General features: G+C 36.3%; 1 protein-coding gene across 4 annotated transcripts in view; it reads right to left on the bottom strand.

The window, feature by feature from the left end:
- GI (gigantea protein (GI)) overlaps positions 1-949 on the bottom strand; it is a 136,605-nt gene extending 135,656 nt beyond the window's left edge. The window contains exons 1-2 of one of the 4 annotated variants that reach the window (XM_089822604.1): positions 345-832; positions 61-249 (exon numbers count right to left, since the gene is read on the bottom strand). In XM_089822604.1, the coding sequence (XP_089678730.1) occupies positions 61-147 (87 nt within the window). In that variant the 5' untranslated portion in view covers positions 148-249; positions 345-832. Of the gene's footprint in view, positions 1-60 lie in introns of all 4 variants that reach the window. The other 3 variants (XM_089822602.1, XM_089822605.1, XM_089822606.1) reach the window with 3 other exon arrangements.
- Positions 950-23,013: the final 22,064 nt, after the last annotated feature.

The raw sequence follows: 23,013 nt of genomic DNA, 5'->3' as shown, positions 1-23,013 counted from the left end.
TTTAAATGATAGAAAACACGCCGTTACACCACCTGAGAACGAAGAAGATTCGTTGCATACCTCTCTCTGCTGTGCATCCAGCGGAGGAGGTCGGAAAAGAGAAGAAGATCGTAGGTGTTCAATCCACTTTTGCCTTGGCAAAGACATCAAGTCACTTTGAAGTGGCGACTATTATTTCGAACCGTTGGTCCTATGAAAGGCCCTTCGGCTTTCAAAATTCGAAAAATCTCTTGAACGCTATCTTTTCCGCTAAATTTGAATTTTCAACACACAAAACAATGGTCAGAAAACCTCCATTTCCGAAAATTTCCAGCCAAAATTCTTGGTGTAGAGCAAGCCCATACAATTTATTTGCGGACCTCTGGATGGCACATTTCACCATAAATTCAAGCTATCAAAGTCTTTGTCTGAAAAGGCTTCTTCGAAATCGAATAGATAAACCACAAAATAAACTCGCTGTGTCTCTTCCGTATCTCCTACTGATAATAATATGATAAAGCAGTGCTTGAAATAGAAAACAAAAAAGGAGCGCCAGAATAACAAGAATTAACAGATATCCAGGCCCTTCAGCAAATAGCCACTTTGCCTTTATAGTACTTGAGATGAATTGCTTCAATGTCTACTTCTCCAGTATCTCAAAACAACTGCCGAAGTTATTTATCCTGTTGAAAACTTTAGCCCGCTGTAAATTTAACAAGAAAGAGTGATTTTTGTCTCTGTGAAAGCCTGAGTCTTAAAAAATTTGAACAATTATCACAACCTGAAAATGTAAGACATCAGCTCTTTGAAAGTTTACGAGATTTTCAGGGAAAAATTTGGGTTTCAAGGGTTTGAAGCTCTTCTTAATCTTGCTCATTTCTTTTGTTTCAGACTTCTCTGGCCATTCTACGTTCTTCGACCGACGTGGCGCTCGAACCTGGTGACGTGGCCTTGATATTTTCCAAAGCCTGGATGGATGTCGATGCTTATACGCTCTTGTGGAGACCTATGCGTAAGAGCGCACATGAATGCATGCATGAGGATGGAGGATGGCCATCATCCAGATATTGACAAAAAGTGGGCCACATTCCTTCATGATGTTCCTTCACCAAAGAGAATAGAAATGGATAACTGCATTTTACCCAGTTAGCTTCGCATTGGGAAGTCGTTGTCTTTGTGGAAGATATAGTTAAGGATGCTTTGCGGGTAGTGGCAGTGGGTAGTGGTAACAGGTAGTACAACCTTCGGAATTTGGGTGCAAGCACCATAAATAAAAGTTGTGCTCCTCCCTTCCAAGATTATAATTCGTAATATTCCTTACTTTATGTTATAATTAATATTAGCAATCATTATTTGAAATGTTTGTTGTGTCAGAATTCTTTTACCAATGTTTTGGATCACACTTCATGATCTATCATTTTCTTTTTATACTCTCTCTCTATATTTTGATGATTGATCACAACGTGATCCAAAATGTTGATGAAATCTACTCCGTATTATTAGCAATCATATTTTGTTGTGCAATGGGTGCACTGAAAAAGCATGAATGATCAATAAGACTAAAAATTGGTTTATTTTTGCATATATTTGTACGGGTCATGAGGCTAGCTAGCAAAGTCATTTAGCAAGTGATGTTGTGAGTGAAACAAAAATCTAAATGGAGAAGGGATAACTTCAAATCGGCTACACATTCACATATGCCTAGGTTTAAGAATGATTTTAAAAACCTTTGTAAGACTCCATTATAGATATGTCCGAGTTATATTCGTAATGGGGAGAGAGGGAGAGATAACGAGAGAGGTGGGTGAGGGGTAGATAGAGATAGTGAAAAAGATGGATGTAGATGGAGATGGAGAGGAAGAGATAAAGAGAGGGGAGGGATGGAAAGTTAAAGGCAACTACAAGAAGAGACAAATGTAATGTCCCCTTTTTAGCATTCATAGCATGATGTTATCGTTAGCCTATTTCCCCACTGTCTCGTAGGCTAACCAGGACATTAAAGGGACTTAGAGGTCGTTTGGCCTAGATAGCTTCAGTTGCAGGTCTTTTTGAGGGGTTTTGAGGCAACTTTGGGCATACTTACTATTTAAAGTAAGTCATTTTGGATATGGTCGGACATCCAGTGGCAGCGGTATGTCGATGGTAATTGTTTAAAATTGGCAAGAAGACTTGTTTATCACTGATAAGATTTGTTATGCATTGATAAAGCTATTTTATAAAGTTAAATTTAAATATTTAACTTTATTAATGCATAGACTATAGTTTGTGGGAAATATTTAAACTAAAAGAGTCCCCTTTATTTTATAACACATTGGAGACATAAGTTACATAAAAGGGAGTGATGTTTTATCCCACATTGAGAAAATGAAAGATTGAGCCCTTGTGAGAACACTATAAAAGAAATGGAAAAGCTTCTTTTAGGCATGGTTGGAAATATCAAATAAATTGGAAAATTTTCTAGAGGTTATGTCTCAATAGTTTGAAGGACGAAATCCCTTCAACCCGAAAATCTTGATGCCGTTGAAATATATGGTCTTGAGATTCAACATAGTAGCAGTCCGAAAAAGCGGAACCGAAAAAGCAGGCTGAAAAAGCGGGTACGAAAAAGCAGTCCGAAAAAAGTGGATCCGAAAAAGCAGGCTGAAAAAGCGGGTACCAAAAAGCAATCCGAAAAAGTAGAACCGAAAAAAGCAGTTCAAAAAAAGAAAAGCAGAAGGGGCAGCATAGAAGGAAATTATTACAGCCATCTACAACCAGGTTCTTTTGTTAGTATTGTTTTTTAGGGTGTTATAAGCTTTTAGCTGTAAGTGTGCATTATACCAGCATTATCATTTTGTAATCCATGTAAATGCCAAAGTCTTGGCCATATTTCATGAGCATTGTAATTTGCATTGCAATTAAGAAGATAATAGTTGTTGGTGTCATTTAAGCAATTTAATATCATTATTTATCAGCTAGTTAGTTTGCATACCAACTGTTTGTAAAAATGCCATTTGGTTGTAGGTGTTCATTTCTCATGCTTAGATCATATATATGCACTGAATATTGTCAAATTAGTAGCACACTCATGTTAGGTCATTGTGTAGTCCATTGTAGTCTTCTAGCACAAGATTCTCATTGATGCAAATTGAAGAAAAAGTCATTTGAAGCTAGCTGAAATACTATATCAGTCATACGTCCCTTGCATGTGAATTGTTTGATGAAATTCCTTGAGCTTTCATCAGCATTTTTTGAGGGCAGATTTGAGGGGGGGTCATTACAGTGGTATCAGAGCTTGCTTGCAAAGTGTTTGACGAAATGTCAAACAACTGAAGTATAAAGATTTTTGGTGTTTGAAGAAGTTATAACCTATTAGGGTTATTACAACAAATAGGGAGAAATGGGGATATTGGTGTAACAAGAGATGAAGAGATAACAAGTTAGAGATATATATATATATATATAGAGAGAGAGAGAGAGAGAGAGAGAGAGAGAGAGAGAGAGAGAGAGAGAGAGAGATTGAAGAAGAAATATTTTTCAATTGAGATAAAAAGGAAATAGATATAAATATAGAGGGGTTCCAACACAATTGAGGGGGGGAGTGAATCAGTTGGTTGCCCAATATAACTCAAATTAATCTTATTAAATCCAATTCCAATAACTAACAAATGAAGCAACCATAAGATAACAAACATGCATAGTGACATAGAGATTTGTTAACTAGGGAAACCCTTGATCCGAGGGAAAACCTTGGTGGGAATGATGCCCACAGGATGATATACTAATATAAAAGTTGCTTGTAAGAGGATATGACCCTATTAGGAGCCAATTTAATGCAATCAATACATAGGAGTCCCTGTTAGGAGACTTTTATTCCTTGTTAGAAGATTCCAACCATGTTAGGAGTTGTTCCAACCCTATTAGGAGCTGATAGGAAGAAAAATTAACCCACTGTCCAAATTGTTTCAGAAATGTTACACAAAATATATCTCTAGGATAACATATCCCAAGTGTAAATTGACTAATACAACAACCTCTTTACCAATACAATTCCTTTGAAGTTCTTAACACAATCTCATCATCATCTTCTACTTTGCTCTGATAAAATTTGCATCCTCAACATTAATTACACAAATACGCTTATACACTTTTGTGGAGACCTATGCGTTTCAAGGGTTTACAAGATTTTTAGGGAAAACTTTGGGTTTCAAGGCTTTGAAGCTCTTCTTCATCTTGCTCATTTCTTTTGTTTCAAACTTCTCTAGCCATTGTACGTTCTTCAACCGATGTGGTGCTCGAACCTGGTGACGTGGCCTTGATATTTTCCAAAGCCTGGATGAATGTCAATGCTTATACGCTTTTGTGGAGACCTATGCATAAGAGTGCATATGAATGCATGCATCTAGATGGAGGATGGCCATCATCTAGATATTGACAAAAAAATGGGCCACATTCCTTCATGATGTTCCTTCACCAAAGAGAATAGAAATGGATAGCTGCATTTACCCAATTAGCTTCACATTGGGAAGTCGTTGTCTTTGTGGAAGATAGTTAATGATGGTTTGCGGGTAGCGGCAGTGGGTAGTGGGTAACAGGTAGTACAACCTTCAAAATTTGGGTGCCAAGCACCATAAATAAAGTTGTGCTCCTCCCTTCCAAGGTTAATTCGTAATATTCCTTTCTTTATGTTATAATTAATATTAGCAATCATTATTTGAAATCTTTTTTGTGTTAGAATTTTTTCACCAATGTTTTGGATCACACTTTATGATCATTCATTTTCTCTCTATCTTTCTTTCTATATTTTGATGGTTGATCACAACCTCATCCAAAATGTTGATCAAAAAAATACTCATACAATTGAATTGAGAAGAAAGCATTTCAAATAATACTCATGGATTGGGGAAATCTACTTGCTATTATTAGCAATCATATTTTGTTGTGCAATGGGGCACTAAAAAAGCATGAATGGTCAATAAGGCTAAAAATTGGTTTATTTTTGCATATATTTGTACGAGTCATGAGGCTAGTTAGCAAAGTCATTTAGCAAGTGATGTTGTGATTGAAACAAAGATCTAAATGGAGAAGGGATAACTTCAAATCAGCTACACATTCACATATGCCTAGGTTTAAGAATGATTTAACAAACCTTTGTAAGACTCCATTATAGATATGTTTAGGTTATATTTGTAATGGGGAGAGAGGGAGAGAAAGAGAGAGGTGGGTGAGGGGTAGATAGAGATAGTGGGAAAGATGGATGTAGATGGAGATGGAGAGGAAGAGATAAAGAGAAGGGAGAGATGGAAAGTTAAAGGCAACCACAAGAAGTGACAAATAGGGAGAAATGGGGATATTGGTGTAACAAGAGATGAAGAGATAACAAGTTAGAGATAGAGAGAGAGAGATGAAGAAGAAATATTTTTCGATTGAGATAAAGAGGAAATATATATAAAATATAGAGGTACATGGAGAAGGGGAGAGAGAGAGAGAGAGAGAGAGAGAGAGAGAGAGAGAGAGAGAGAGAGAGAGAGAGAGAGAGAGAGATGTGTTATAAAGTCCAACACAACTGGGGGGAGTGAATTAGTTGTGTGCCCAATATAACTCAAATTAATCTTATTAAATCCAATTCAATAACCAACAAATGAAGCAACCATACGATAACAAACATGCATAGTGACATAGAGATTTGTTAAATAGGGAAACCCTTGATCTGAGGGGAAACCTTGGTGGGAATGATGCCCACAAGATGATGTACTAATATAAAAGTTCCTTGTAAGAGGTTATGACCCTATTAGGAGCCAATTCAATGCAATCGGTACATATGATTCCCTATTAGGAGACTTTTATTCCTTGTTAGAAGATTTGAACCACGTTAAGAGTTGTTCCAACCCTATTAGGAGTTGATAGGAACACAAATGAACCCACTCTCCAAATTGCTTCACAACTGTTACACAAAATAGATCTCTAGATCTCTAGGATAACATATCCCAAGTGTAAATTGACCAATACAACATCTTCTTTGCCAATACAATTCCTTTGAAGTTCTCAACACAATCTCATTATCATCTTCTACTTTGTTCTGATAAAATTTGCATCCTTGGCATTAATTACACAATTACAACACAATGTGACACTTACAATCAAGGAAACAACATTTCTTTATACCTTGTCCTAATAACTAATTGAGCTGGCCTTATAGATTCCCAAATATACGATGAATAATATAGGACCTCATTAAGATATTACAATACACATTGCATTACATCTACACATACCATGAGATTTTAACCAAAATGTTGGCAAATAGTGAATATAACATGCGTAACTCTTCAACAGCCTTCACAAAATAATCTCTAGAATCTGCTACCTTAAATATATCATCATGAACATGTCTTCAACCACAATCCAACCTTGTGTAACGAAATTCCTTCTCACTTTATAGATATAATTGATTTACTAGTAAATTATTTCCTACACATAGGCCTGTAACCAGTCTTCACTAAATCAACTGTGACACATGCAATCTTTCAAATGACTTTTTGAGAACATAGATATAGTATCTAGACATATCCCTAACTTTGAATATAATCTTGCATAACTTAACTCCTTATACTCCATCCCCGTTGATCAAAGTAACCTCTGTGGTGTACAAAATTATTGTGTGTCATGATCCCAAACATGTATATGTTGACATCAACTATAAACCTGATATGAATGCAACCAATCCAAGTGCCAACAATCTCCTTGTTTGACATATATCCTCTCAATACTCCATTCATGCTAACAATCTCCTGCCTTTGGCATTGATGGCAACATATGATGAGAAACAATAAATGTAATTCAATACAGAATTTCCAGAATATTTTGAACATGCATACTCCCCCTTATAAATATATTGTTCTTTTGAATAAATATATTTTCTCCCTCATTCCCATATAAGGTTTTCATGTATTACTCTCCCCAATTGACATCAATGACAAAGGTGTCACTATGCCAATCTAAAGTGCTCTCATTATTAAAATCATATCCAAAACAATCTGTAAAAATTCCAAGTGCCAATAGACATTGTCATAAAAATCATTGCTAAGAGTTCTTAATAACTCTACCCAAAGTGACTACTCCCCCAAGGAGCATCACAAGAGTCTAGTCCAAGTGTATGAAAAATGTTCTAAACGCTATTGGACTAAGGTAATCTTGCATCAATTCCTCTAAAATAGGTTGGGGCATCACCCCAGGCATGCCTCTAAGGCACTCAAAAGTATCCTTATCCAATGGTTTTGTAAAGAATATTTGTTATTTGTTTATTTGTGCTATACTCCAATCTGATTTCCTTTTTGCTACCCTCTCTCTCGAAAAGTGATACTTTATCGCAATGTGTTTAGTCTTTGAATGTAGTAGTCAATCCTTTAACATACTAATTGTGCTTGTCTTATCACAATGAATAATATTAGGCTTTGCAAACTCAATACATATATCCTTCAACATTTTTTTCATCCATATTATCTTATTACAATTATTTTTTGTTTCCACATACTCCACCTCAACTGTAGATTGTAAGAAATGATTAATACTTGATTAGTCTGAGATTTTGGTCACTTTCTACCATTTCCTACCCATCATAGAAAGGCATGTAGCCATAGCAATGGTTTCCTCAGTCACTCGAAAAGTGATACCATTCATCGTCACTTTCCTGTCATTCCAAGAATTCACCAACTAGAGCAAACAAGTCTTGTTGTAGCCATTCATAGCCTCCATAAAAGGAATCAGACCACCTTCTTTTAACATGAACCAAGTGAGAGGTTTTCTAGCACTGTCTTCAATCGCCAAGAGCTCAATATGGAGTAGGTCACCTCCCATTGCAACTTCCTACCCAACATTGTTTACGCTTTCCTAAATCTTGGACCAAACACTCAAATTGAAACCACAATAACACTTAATGTCATCAAACCTCGTGTCTTTACTCATCCCCACTATCACATGCCATTGGCCACATCATCGTTCACACTCTATCTTTTCATCATCCTGAACCCAACAACCTTTGAAATTTGAATCATTACTTGGAGATAGGTACAAATTCATTAATAAAATAATCATAAAATATACACCCAAATTGTACTCTAATTTCCTTTCCCTCTTGATCCTTGAATCTTTATTATTAGGTGCAATCTTTTCATAATTTCTTGCCACCTGTCTGAAGTGACACAACCCCTTATGACAACTTAGCACCGCTGAGTTGTTATCATACACTATGATTCTGCACCACATAAACCCAATCATGAGGGGTTTTCTTTAGTCATTAGAGATATTACCAAATATGGTAACACCTCTACACCTCTCCAACATCGTAAGCCATGAATCTTAAAACCCATCACAACCACTACATTTCCCTCTCAGTAAATATGTTGTAAGTCATACCACTTGAGGAACATTAACATATGCCACATTTCTTCAATCACCCCTTTGAAAGCCCATCCCAATTTCGTATGACCCTTCATAGTATCCAAGATAACCATTGAGTCCCCTTTGATTTCCATATTCTTCCACCTAACTCTAATAACCAACTTCAGGTCCCAAAGGAGGGCCATAGCCTCATCCATGTTATTAGAAGCCTTACCCATATTACTAGAAAATGCTAATAGCATATTACTAGCACTATCTCTCGCCATACCTCCACCCACAACAACATCCCCCCTCGCTGCTTCATCAAATTTCAATTTAACCTAGTTCTCTCTAGGAGGGCACCATTTAGTCCTTTCTCTAGCAAGCTATTTAGAATTTTCAACCTCCGCAAATGCCTTCACAAGTTTCCAATTCCTACCAGTTCTCTATTCACTTAGCATAGGGGTAGACAACAATTTCCACCACTTGTTATTTTGCATCTTCTCCACTAACAAATTCACAATCAATCCCGCCACAACCTCCCCATTCCTTTCTTTATTCCTGAAGATCCTATTATTTCTTTCCTTCCAAATACCCCAGCAAACATGGGGGGAGATAACATTGCACAATTGGATAAGGAGGGGGTGGTGAAAAGGACCCGAGCAATTAACAACAAATTGCTCCACCTCTTTATGGAAGACCCATTCCACCTCCAGCATCTGGAGAATCCTTCTCCAGATGTTCTTTGTAAAGCTATAGTCCAAGAAAAGATGGGGAATACTTTCTTCCTCCTCTTTACATATATAGCATCTATTGGGAATTTGGAAGCCTCTTTTTCTAAGGTTGTCAACTATAAGAATCTTCCCATGCATGGTAATCCACCAAAAGATGTTAACTTTTGAAATCAGTTGATTAATCTAGACCTTCTGCCAATATTTCGGAGCCAGATATTTCTCAAAAATCATCTTATAAGCAGAGTCAACTAAGAATTCACCAGATGAGGTGTTCCACCATATGAATCAATCCTCCTGGCCACCCCTGGGATTTTGTACCCCTTCAGCAACTCACTAAGGTCTCCCACTAGGCTCCTTAAATTATTATTTTATTGAGGTAACTATAAGTTCCTCCACCTCCTTCCAGACATAAAATAGTCTATCATTTCACTTTCCACAGTCAGCTGAAGACAATCCTTGAGAACCCTAAACTTTGTACAAACCAAAGGTTTTCATTCCAACCAAGAATCTTTCTAGAACCTAACTTTTCTTCCCAAACCCACCATCCACCTCAAACCTTCCCAAAGAAAAGCTTTGTTCTTGATAATATTAATCCACACCCTAGAACATAAGGGAAGATCATTATCCCAAATACAATACACAAACTTCATATTCCCTAGGTACTTAGCTTTTAGGATCTTGGACCAACTAGCTTCATCTTTCACTAGCCTCCAATCTACCTTAGTAAGGAGAGATTTATTCAAATCAATGATCTTTCTAATAACTAACCCTCCCTTACATTTAGATTTACACATAATATCCCAACTAACCAGGTTCATTTGGTTCTTCTCCTCTCGAGGGAGTTCCTTTGTATTCTTTCCAATTTCTCTACCGTAGCCTAAGACATTTTGAAGATGGATAGAAAGTAAACTGGAATACCTTGGAGGGAGATTACAAGCAATTGAAGCTTCCCCACACTACTCAAGAATTTACCTTTCCACCCAATCAACTTTTTCTACATTTCCTCAAGGATAGTATTCCATAACTGGTTAGACACCTCTTTAACAATAAGTGGGAGACCCAAATAAGTATTTGTGAGGAGGGCCTTATTGCACCCCGAGATTTTTAGCTACCTTCTCTAGATATCAGGTTTTGTATTGAAGAAAAACACCTTGCTTTTATCCAAGTTGATTTTTTGGCCAGCATTAACCACGCAAGTCTCTAAAATATGTTTCTAGGCTCTAGCTTCTGACACCAATAAGTCCCCACTTAGGAAGGTATCATCAACAAATTGTTGTATAATCTTCAGCAGGAGGGAAGTGGTCAGTTTGATACCTTTGATCTCCCCCATATTTTCCTTTCTCAAGAAGGCTCTACCCAACACTTCAGCAACAATGATGAATAGGTAAGACGAAACATGATCCCCTTGTCAAAGACCCCTTTCCATAACAAAGTTCCCCCAGGGTGATCTTTTCACTAGCACCGAGTAGTTCACAATCTCAACCATAGTCCTAATGATTCTAATAACTCTCTGGTTGAACCCAATTCTCTCTAATACTTTATAGAGGAAAGACTAGCCAACCCTTTCATAGGCTTTTGAAATATCCAGATTCAAAGCCATTCTTGGATTAACGCTCTTATCCATCAAGTGTAACACCTCATGAGTAGTAATAGCAACATCCAAAATTTGACGACCAAGGACAAACCCATTATGGGGTTTGCTAATGAATTTGTTTAATAGATTAGCATAATGTTGATGGTATTAATTTGGGGAGTATCTTAAGCATTTGAGAGATTGTGTACATGATTGATATATTGCATTCATGATTGTGTTTGTCACTGATGTCAACATAGTATTATTTTTGTGAAGATTGGCAAAGTAGCAGATAGAGAATGAGGTTGTATGGACTATGTATTGATGATCAAGTCAAGCACAATTACTGATGTATTCTACATCATGTCCTAATAATGTGGACAAGTGTGCATATAGAGAGTCAAAGACATACATAAGTTATTCATATTTTATAGAAGATAGTAAGCAGGTAGAGTACCTAATAAGTGGTTTTTGATGATTGATTTGTATCTCTTAACTAGAATAGACTCGTGATGAGCACAATTAGACAGTGATAGCAGACAACCTGATGATGACATCAGTAAATGTGCAAGGTAAGGGGTTGCACATGTGAGAAGTTGTAAAGACTATGAGTCGACAGTGACTTGTAATTGTGAAAAGATGTAATATTTTGTAATATCTTAATGAGGTCCTATTATTATTAATTGGGAAAGCCTCAAGGCCGATGGCAGGTCAGCTTTATACCTTATTAACATAGGATTGGACATCCTTTCATAGCGGCTCCATGATTAGATAGAATCACGTGTTTTCCTAAAATAACATATTGACTTAATTTTATTTTGTCAACCTAGGAGTGTAAGCTTGAGAGGGTGACTACAAAGTATATGCTCTAATTCTTCTTTAAGTCATTACAACTAAAACAAAGGAAATTCTGAAGGAGACTTAAGCTAGAAACTAAAAAAACATCTTAACGTAAAGCTTAAATTAAAGCTACAAATAATAAACCTATCTATGCACCTATGATGCAAGAACAATTCATTGATTATTTTATCAATGGCTATAAGAACAACAAAATTATACCTACGAAGAAACAAACAAGGAAATGAAATAAATTCTAACAGAGTAGTTCACTCACCAAGTGGGCCCCCTTGGATGAGTGAACAGAAAAGACAATCAAGACAAAAGATGTAAACTTGAACTTTGTATTCTATTCATTCATGGCAGGAGATTACATATGATTAAAAACAAGATCACACATTGTTGTTATGAAAATCAATCTATTCTACCCTTCTTCCAAAAACTCCTTCTAAAAGCTACAACAAGCATTAGTTAAAGGGAAACTACAACAACTTCCTAACTCTACAATCACTCCATCAATGAGGATCAATTATAGATTCATAAAGTTTGCAACCAAAATATCATTAATCCCCCAAGAATATAGTAGGTTGAGGGAGCTATATTTGTGCACTGCCATAACATAAAACATATAATAACTTGCTCATTTGCAGCGGTTCAACAATCTAGTTGACTTTGACTTAGCACCAAGGAGATGACTTTGAACTCACACGACAAGTACCTGCAAAAATTGAATGCATACAACTTCCACATACATATATTTATTTCATCATCAATGTTAGAAAAAGGTATAATGCTCAAACTATCACTCTTTGCAAGTTCTATGGCTATAGGAAGGAGTCTACCTAAAACATAGCATGGATGAGGAAACATTTATCAACATGTAACATTCCTTCATTATACCACAGAAGTCCATAGATTCAAGCAAATAGAGCATATTTGAACTATCCATACTTTAACTTCATATCTTTTTTTTTTTGTAGAGGGGTAAATGCTTTTGACTTGGAGCTATGAACTAGTGAGGCCACAAATGAGGGACCTCATCACCATTAGATTTGAACCTTGATGGCAAGGATAACAACTCAATAACTTAACGATCACAACATGCCACTATTGGCACTTCAACTTCATGTCTTAACATATCTAGATAACATATTCATAAAAACATAAGTTCATTTGCTTAAAAATATAGAGTCATGACTATTTCTACAAGATAACTATCTAAAAACAAGATAAAAGGATCTCAAAATAATGGCCTTTTGGCTGTCCATCATTCCCCCCAATTGAGCTATTGTTGGTCCCTAGCAACCGTGAAGTTCCTAATTCAGGTCCAAGCTCTCCAATTTCTAGGTTTCCTTTCTCTTGGCTCATTCTAAACATAGTCGAAGTACCCATAATTTGCCTTGAGCCTTCTCCAGTGCCAAACTTTAGATATCATATCATGATCCTCTGCATTGTCATTTACTGCTAGTAGTGGCTGCAAGAGAATGAGAGGTTGATACCTTAATGTAAGCCATTGTTTTCACTAATTTCTCCCCAAATTAATATACCATGGAATCCTAATAGTAGCAAGAATCAAATTCTAAGGAGAGTGGGGTTCTCTTATCTTTAGGTCATGTGGCATCCTTGTCCATCGTTGCCTTGAAGCAACAATTGTTGTCTCAACATCTTGAGATGAGTGTTGTTCCCAATCTGTAAAGGCTCATTCTCTGATTGAACATAATTTACCTGCTCCAGTAGGATTGCCTAGAAAAGAAATCCAATCCAAAAATGTTTTTCTAGAGTGTTGAACTTCTAGTCTCATGAGCAACGGTGTTGTCATTTCACTATCCCTATAAGGTGCAACTTGATGTTCCCTACTTATCTCATTTTGTATCCATGACATCATTGCTCTCAACTGCACATCCCCTACATACAAGAGTGAGTTCCACTCTATGTCATTAGGTACTGCCAGATTATGGAGATACAATTCACACAATAAATTTTTCAAAGGCATGGGAACAGATTGGAATGTGTCATAAAACTCATGTGGAGTAGAAATGGAGGGATTAAGACCTTCTACAATTCTAGTCAATTTGAAATTTACAAGCTGCTCTTTGAGAAACAAGGCATACACTGGTGATGGTGACGCGCATTCCATTAATTCAAGAATCAATCTTATGATTTGTTCAATTCTCCTTTTTAAAACTTCATTCTGGTTTGAGCTCTGCTTCAACTGATAACTTTTTTCATTAATAACATGTTTCAATTTTTCTTTTTCCAACTTCCATTGAGCTCTTTCCCATAACAACTATTGAAACAAATTAATACCAGTTAACAAAGGTGTGGATAGATTGGGTGGTGGCAATGGTTCTTGGTTAAAAATGTCTATCCAATTAGATGTTGGATGAGGAATTTGGTTGGCACTTTGTGGCATGGAGCATTCCCCCTTCCGTGTATCAAGCATTGTCACCACATTTTCTTCCTCACTGGATTCAGTAGCTACTATGTGTAATGTATCTAGCCCATCTTGATCAAGTTTTTCTATTACTTCCTCAACAATTTCATGTCTGAATTCTAGGTAGTCCTCTAAAGGAAACTCTACAGAATTTTCACCAATATCTGACATATCAAGGCTTTCCTCAAACTCCTAAGATACTTTAGGCTCACCAGACTCCTTATCATTATCAATAAGCACATAGTTAACACTACAATCAACTTCAAGTTGCAGATTCTGGGATTTGTACTCATTCTCACTAACTATGTTTTGTTGCAATTTTTCCTCTGGAGAGGACTCATTTTCACATTAAAAAAACTCAAGGTTAACTATTGGAATAGAGGTTTCAAGAACCCTATTTCCCTTAGAAAGCTTCACACTTTGCCTCGTGGGTGGTGTAAACAAGCATGGATAATTCTTTCATTTTCTTTTGCTTATAGGGATTTCCACCATAGGTGCTTTAGGAGGTGAATCTTCCTCCTCTTGTGAGTGTAGGGTTTCATTAATGTTACTCTCATCATCTGGTTGTTGTTCTAACATTTTTTCTTCAAGTTCCATAACTTTATCTTTACCTTCCTTAATGATATACATAATCTTAGCAGATAATCGGGTCTTAGGGGCACTAGCAACTTCTCTATTTTTTCTTCTCTTTTTGCTAGAAATGGAGGCTTCAACTTTGTAAATCCTCTTCTTAGCCAGTCTAGAACTAGAGGGAGAGGCTTCAGGAACATTTTTAGTTCTAGGAACAACCTTACAAAAACTATTAGATGTCCTTTACCTTCTTCCAACATCCTAGCCTCTAGGGTTGACCAACCAACCTAGGCTCTACCTAATTTAACTACAAAAACTCTTCCCATGTCCCAATTGATTGCTTATTCAACTCTCTTTCTATGATTAATTTTATTAAGCAATGGTGAGAGACAAACTAATCCTTTCTTGATTTTACTAAAGAAGCTTGCTTCTTAACAATGTTAAACATGAAATTTTGGAAGGTTTACTTGTCTATAATCATGTCATAAGTGAGCCAAAAATCTTGAAATGTAGGGCATGCAAGTATGTGTAATGACCTTCGCAAGTGAAGTACTGGATGATAAACACTACTAGCTGGATAAACTTCATTGGCAAGGATAATCTAGAAGTACCTTGCTTCTTGTCAATTTCCAATATAGGGTCCTAGTGTACACTGAACTGTGCCCTAGCTGTCCGTAGGTCAAAATCTTTTTCCCAATTTTCTCCTTCTTGGGGTAACCCAGTGACCTTAGCTACTGCCTCTTCTATGAACTCAATTCTTAGGCCCTTAACTATTGCAATGTCATCCTTTAAATGAATTGAAGAGTGACCTCTTCATCAAATCCTTTTAGACTAAGACTGCATCAGCCAAAAGAACTTGATGATTGAGTGACTCATACCTTTGGAGGCCTCCACCCATTGTCGGCTTCAGCATAATTTTGGCAAAATCATGATGTTTCAAAGCTTGGGGAATCAAAGTTTGCAATATTATGACACTAGATATCTCAAAATAAAGAAATGACGTGTAATTGGAGAGTTTAATGCACAATATCTCATAATATCCTTCTTGCATTAAGTTTCATAATTTATGCTCGTGTATAGGTTCATCACTCGAACATGTTGCAAATTATCATTAAAAGTTAAGTAAATTTTTTTAATGTCATTAATTTCATAATGATGCAATCACAGAAGGACAAGTCATCAACATGTGACATTAGTCATTTTAATAACTTCCAATCATTTCAATTAACTTTTAAAGTTTACATGTGATTTGAAATTGATTTGAAAATAAATATTTAAATATTCTCTCCCTTATTATGAAAAGGCATGGGTTCCATCAGTCCAAGATATGCAAGAGTGAATAATTGTAAACAATACCAGTTCCTAACAAAGCATGAATAAAATAGAATGTATGCAAAGTTATGTGGTATGTACCTGGCAACTACTACAGGAAAGATGTTCTAGAAAAGATCATTGGAATTGACAGAGTGATGGGATGGAATGGTAAGATGGGAAAGAGAGAAGGTGAAGTGGAGTGGATGGTGAAGAAAATAATTTCAAGAAGAAAGTGTTTATTATGAACCCCTTAAATGAAATCAAGAAGTAGTAGGAGTTAGGGTAGGAGACCTAGACTCTTTGGCTATAGGAATGAGGATATCCACATTGTGTTGAAACTATTGTAGGAACTCCTCATGGTTAACTAGCTTATTGTAAATTTTGAGGTGATGCCCATTGACAAGAAACTTGAATTAGATAGGATCAATGGTAGACAACCGAACTGCACCATTTGGAAATACAACAACAATCTCATATAGTCCTAACCAACATGCTTGAAACTTCCCTAGATTGTATTGGTATTTAGAGTCATAAAGCAGTGCTTAATCTCCTACAAAAAACATGTTTTCTTTGATAAACCTATCATGACATTATTTTCATTGGTGCTGAATGAGTTAAGTGTTATTCAGTGTAGATTTCCTTCATTCATCAAGACCTTTTAAACTTGGGATTTAGTCATGTTGTGCAATAGTGAGTTCCATACTGAGCTCCAAGGTAGTCCTTAATGTTTTATATTCAAACTCCACAAGCATTACAACTAACCTACCATATACAAGCTTGAAAGGAGTAAAACTTGTGGTAGATTTCCAAGTGGTTCTATAAGCCCAGAGAGCTTCAAAAAGGCATGTGGCCTAATCCTTCCCATGAAGTGATATTATCTTGGTGAGGATGGCTTATAGCTCCCTATTAGTAACTTCTACTTGACCATTAGCCTATGGATGACAAGATGATGATTTACCATGCCAGATAGTATATTCCTGCATAAGAGCAGTTATCAAATTTGATGTAAATTGAGCCCCTTGATCAGATGTCAACTCCCTAGGGAGTCCAAACAATGTAAAGATGGATTCATACAAGAACTTGGCCACATTGGTATCCCTTGGGTGTTTTATGGGTTTAGCCTCTACTCATTTGGTTACATAGTCAGTGCAAACTAGAATATAGGATTTGCCTTGTGAAGAAGGTTCATTAGGTCCTATAAAGTCAATCCCCCATTTGTCAAAGGGTGCAACAACTACTTGAGGTTGTAGGAGCATTACATCTGATTTAGTGGGTCTTCCCATACATTGACACTTGTCACATTTCTTTGTGTATCTAGTTGCATCATTGTGTAAACTTGGCTAATAATACCTAATTGTCAAGATTTTGAAAGCTGTTCATTTAGCTACAAAGTGACCTCTACAGGGCTCATCATGACACACCCTTAAGACATCATATGTTTCATCCTCTCTTATACACTAATGCATTACTTGATCAGGTCTAGTATATAACATAAATCCAGTAATCCATGAATAGTTAAAGCTCTTCTCTGCTAGTAACTTTCTTGCTTTGGTAGAGAAGTAAATTGGCATTTTACATGTGGTGAGATAGTTAGCAATATCTGCATACCATGGATTCTGTGTTGACAACAAAAAAAGGTGTTCATTTGGAAAACTATCATCAATGGCTACAAGATCATCAGGGACATGCAACTGAGAGAGAAAGTTAGCTACCACATTAGACGTTCTAGGTTTATCTACTACGATGATATCAAATTCTTGAATTGGTAATAACCAATGAGCCAATCTTCCTGATATTGCAGGCTTGTTCACCGAATATTTTATAGCAGAATGTTCAGTATGAATAAATATTTCATATCCAGTAATATAGTGCCCGAATTTATTGAGGGTATAGATAACTGCAAGTAACTCCTTTTTAGTGACCGTGTAGTTAAACTTTGCATCTTGCAAATTTTTATTGATGAAATAAATGGCATGTTCAACTGAGTCTACCTTTTGTCCTAACACGATACCTATAGCATAGTTTGAGGCATCTGTATGAATTTGAAAAGGTAGTCCCCAATTGGGTCCTCACCAAATAGGTGTCGTGGTAAGAACTTCCTTAAGCTATAGGAAAGATGTAGCACAATCAGAGTCCCAATCAAATTTGGAATCTTTTTTTAGCAAGTTGTTGAGGGGTGCAACAAGTTGACTAAAGTTTTTAATGAATCTTCTATAATATCCAACATGTCCCAAAAAACTTCATACATCCTTTTGCTTCTCTGACATAGGCAAGGTACTAATGACTTCAATCTTTGTTAGATCTACTTGGATGCATTTAGATGAAATGGAATGGCCTAGCACTACACCTTCCTCCATCATCATAAAACATTTTTCACTATTTAAGGATAGGTTATAGTCTTGACATCTTTTGAGTATCATTTCTAGATTGGCTTTTGCTTCCTCAAAAGTAGCCCCATAAATAGTAAAATCGTCCACGTAGATCTCCATATAGTCAACAGATATTCTAAAAAGATACTAATGACAACTCGTTGAAATGTGGTTGGGACATTACACAAGCCAAAAGGTAAAACTAAGTAGGCAAACATTCTCCATGGGCAGGTAAAAGTTTTTTTTTCTAGATCCTCTAGAGCTATTTGTATTTGATTGTAACAACTAAAACCATCCAGAAAAGAAAAATACTTTTTGCTAGTTAGGTTGTCAAGGACTTGGTCCATAAAAAGCAAGGGAAAATGTTATTTCTTAGTGGTTGAATTGATCTCCCTATAATCTACACAAAATCATCATTTTTCTCCCTTCTTAGGTACTATAACTAGGGGTGAGACCCATTGGCTATCAGAGATGGGGTATATAAAACCAACACTTAGTAGTTTCCGCAATTCATTCTTAACTATATCTTTTAAAATAGGGTTAACTCTCCTCTAAGGCTATCATATATGTTTGAAGTCAAGACTGATGTAAATCTTGTGAGTGCAGAGCATAGGATCTATTCCTTTCATGTCCATGTAATCCCAAGTGAATGCTCTTTGATTCTGCTGTAGTAACTACAACATAACCTTCTATTGGGAGGGTGATAAGGCATTGTTGACATTCAATTCTCTGCCTAGACCAACTTCCATCTTAATAATCTTATCTTCCATGAATAATTGGACAACATGAGAAGAATCCATCTCATGAGGTAATAATGAGTGGAGAAATTGTGAAGCTTTTGAATGATGTTGTGAATCCAAGGATGGTAATATGGTCTCTAAGATATATGCATCTTGAGGAAACACTTGAGACTCTATTCCATATTGATTTAGAATAATAGATGAAATTATTTCATCTTCTTCTCAAGTAGCTATAAATGATTCTCTACCTATCATCATCAACTGATGGATGGAATTGACCTCTAGATCATCATCATCCAAGTCTAGCCAAATTATTTGGTCATCTAGTAATAATGGTTGAGCAGAGGAGTATAAAGTTAGGTTCTTAGTATGAATACCATTGGATATTGTCATCTTTCTAGATAGGCAAGCTATATAAGCATCTACAGTGGCCAACCATGGTCATCCTAAAATTAAAGGATATCCTCCCATATTAGCCTTTGGGGAGAGGGAAAAAAAATCAACTGGATACTCCCAAGAGTTTAAGGTGACTATGACATCTTCTATTGTCCCATCTGGCTTAATAGTAGAGCTATCAACAAGCTAAAGTATGGTGGGTGTCTCTTTGAGGCCAATGATATGGAGTCAATTTTGGAATTACAATAGGAAAGATAAAGATCCAAGACAAGAGGGGTTAAACTTTAACCCATAAAAATATTCACCACACATCCATCTCACATATTCAATAAGAAAATTGAAATACCATGTAAAGCATATGCATCTAAAGTATGTAAACAAGTAAGCATTCACACATATATGACACAAGATATGATTGCCTAGAAACCCTTCAATGAAAAGGTAAAACTGGGGTGGAGATGACACCCACAAATCTTCACTATTGCAATAATAAAGTATATCCAATGTAGGTTACAATGTTTGATCATGAAATGTGATCTACCATGTGAAAGGTTTTCCCTCTTAAAAGCTTACAAAGATTGTTAGGTCTTACCCTATTAAAGGATTTCAACATCTTGTTAGAAGTGTGCTTGGTTAAAGGACTTCAACTCACAATTAAGTAAGCACCTTGTTAGAGGATTTCAATAAAGCCTATTAGGACTACTCTGTTAAGAGCTTAAATTGATTCACCTATTAGAATGTCTCAGCAATGATCCTATGATTAGCACTTTGATGCTTGATGATAGATCACCTCTATGCTACTGTGTACTTGATTCTTCTTGATCAAGTGTCTCTCTGCTATTCAATGTTTCCTTCCTCTCTTATCCTTTTAATTGATTTTGCAATTCAATTCAGATCATAATACATTAGTCACCATGAATGTCTTATTTTCACATGCAAAACTCTTCTTGACCATTCATTCATTCTCCCTTTTTCTCTCTCAAAAAGTTTAAGGTTTGCCCTCCTTAAGAAGACCTAAGTGACTTAGGGTTAAGTATGAATCTTTGGCTATGATTCATCCATATTGCTACTTAAACCTTCTCTTTACCTAATTGGATGAATTTAATACATAGGGATTCCTACTTAAGATATCATAATTCAATCCTTAAGTCGGCCCAAAAATGGTTTCCATAGTAGTTGGTGCCAATACAAACAATGCTACTTGACATCTGAAGTCCCTAATGCTCGACACTAACTATGACTTCAATGTTATCACTTAACATTTGAATAACCCGACATGCACTGCTTGCTTGGCTCTTGAATCACTCGACACATATTGTCTACTCAACACTTGAGTGACTTGGCATATGAGTGACTCGACACTCACTATTTACTTGATATGCTCTAATTTACATGTTGTGCTCAGCATATGTTACTTGTTTGACATGAACTAAGTAAATGACTAAAGTGTATAGACACTCACTTGTCAAAACCAATCTGAGATTAGTAGTTGGGACAATACCTCCTTTTTCATGACATTTATAGATGCTCCTAAGTTAACTAAAGCATTTTGAACTTGGATCCCATGGATAGTGACTATAACCACAAGACTCCAATTATTAGAAGATTTAGGTACAATTAATTTCTCTAGCATTGAATCAAACAATTATCCTACGACATGAATGTTTTTTGGATCTTTCTTGTTCCTTTCTGGTTGTTTAATACATGCTTCCTTAATAGCTTTAGTATAGGTAGGGACTTCCTTGATAACATCCAATAATTATATTTTTACTATCATTTGCTTCAGCTGATTAAGCAAGTCAATGAGTGCATGGTTTTCTATGGGCTGGCTTTGTTCCATTAACCTATGGGGGAATGGAGCTTCTTTGGATATAGGAGAGGTCTACTAATTTGAATCATCTGTCTGATCAGTGGAGAATCTTCAACTTCAATTATTATGGGCTTTTGGGGTGAAGGAAGAGTGGTGCCCAACCTTAAGTGAATATCATTCAAGGAGATAACATAACTTTGTTGTTGAGCCTAATGTTTAGTATTGTTTGGATTAGGATTAGGCTGAACTAGTAGTTGGGTTTGCTGACTAGGTTGGGTATTCCAATTCTAATGTTGCTGCCAACCCTGTTGAGGTTGCTGCCAACCCTGCTAGGGTTATTGCCAACCATGCTTGGGTTTTTGCCAACCTTGCTAGGGTTTCTACCAATCTTGTTGGGGTTGTTGCCAATTATTATTTCCACTAAAATCAATATTTTGAGAATTTTTCCATTGATTGTTATTATTATAACTTTGAAGAGGATCTTGTGGCATACCTTGTCTTTAAGCCCATGGCCTTTGTTGAGCAACATAAAACACCTCTCCATTTTCATCAATGGCTTTAAACTTAGTAGGAATTGGTTGTGTCTCTAAACTTGCAATAGACTTAATGTGGACATTATTTAGTCAACATGGCATCAACTTCATCTTTCTTCCTTTTTGCCTGCATGGTGTCTAGGTGAATGACTACATCATTAATGATGTCTTGCTTGAAATCTGACAGAAAATTGGATAATTCTATCTTTGATACTTCTAAACTGCCATTGGACTTATGTGGTAGATCTTTAAGTCCCCTACCTTTCTTCACAGTGGCTTTGGAATAATTCAGACATATATTATGCATATTAGTCCAAGTTTTTTGAGTGATTTTTTCTCCTACCATAAGATCTAGAGCTTTGATGCTTCCATCATTCACAACTTTTAGAAAAAGATGTTTCTTCGATTCTTCATTCAATTGATGTTGTGTATTATGTTGCAAGAACTGAGAAACATAATCTTCCAAGGTTTCACCATCCTTTTGGGACATTTTGAAAATGTCATCCCCTTTTAAATCTTGACCTCTGCAATATTTTTTATACTTTGTGAGGAACAAGTTGCTCAGTGCAGGCCAATCTACTACAACGGTGGCACCCAACCCCATGAACCATCTTAAAGTAGCTTCTTTTAAGGTAGAAGGAAATGACTTCAGTTTATGGGTATCATTTGTATAGTCATAACTTCTACAAAGTATGTCAAACTCAAAGAGAAAGGTTTCAGGGTCTTCAATGATTAGGCCATACAACTTGGGAAGTGCAACAATAGGTATGTTCTTCAAGTTTTGGTTACCTTGCTAAGGAGGGATAGGAAAAGGAAATGTAGGTTGAGGTTGAGGCTGAGCCATTCCTGGAGGAGGTACTAGCGATGGTAGTTGATAGATAACAAGGGCAAGTGGATTATCTTGGTATTCATGTTCAGCAAAAAGATCATTCAAATGCAAGGATTCTTCAAAGGATGAGGGTATTTGTTCTTGAGCAGGAATGAATGGATTTTGAAAAGGTTCCTCTTCTTCATTCTCATGAGGTTCTTTAGGTTTAGGATTAAAAATGTCTTTATGAATATTATGGGGAAGAAATCTCCCAAGGAGGTCTCTTCTTCTATGCATGCAAAATATGAACTAACATAATGACTTCAGGGTTGAATTAGATTGACACTTTCCCCGACAATGGCACCAAAAATGGTCGGTCAGCTTAATACCTTAGTAACAAAGGATTGGACATCCTTTCATAGTGACTCCATGATTAGATAGAATCATGTGTTTTCCTAAAATAACATATTGGGTTCATTTTATTTTGTCAACCTGAGAGCGTAAGCTTGAGAGGGTGACTGGAAAGTATATGCTCTAATTCTTCTTTAAGTCATTACA

This window comes from Cupressus sempervirens, chromosome 3, assembly GCF_028749045.1.
Source record: "Cupressus sempervirens isolate cs-2001-9-10 chromosome 3, ASM2874904v1, whole genome shotgun sequence".
Lineage (NCBI taxonomy): Eukaryota > Viridiplantae > Streptophyta > Pinopsida > Cupressales > Cupressaceae > Cupressus > Cupressus sempervirens.
Note: the sequence above shows the minus strand (reverse complement) of the source record. Positions and strands in the feature narration are given on the sequence as shown.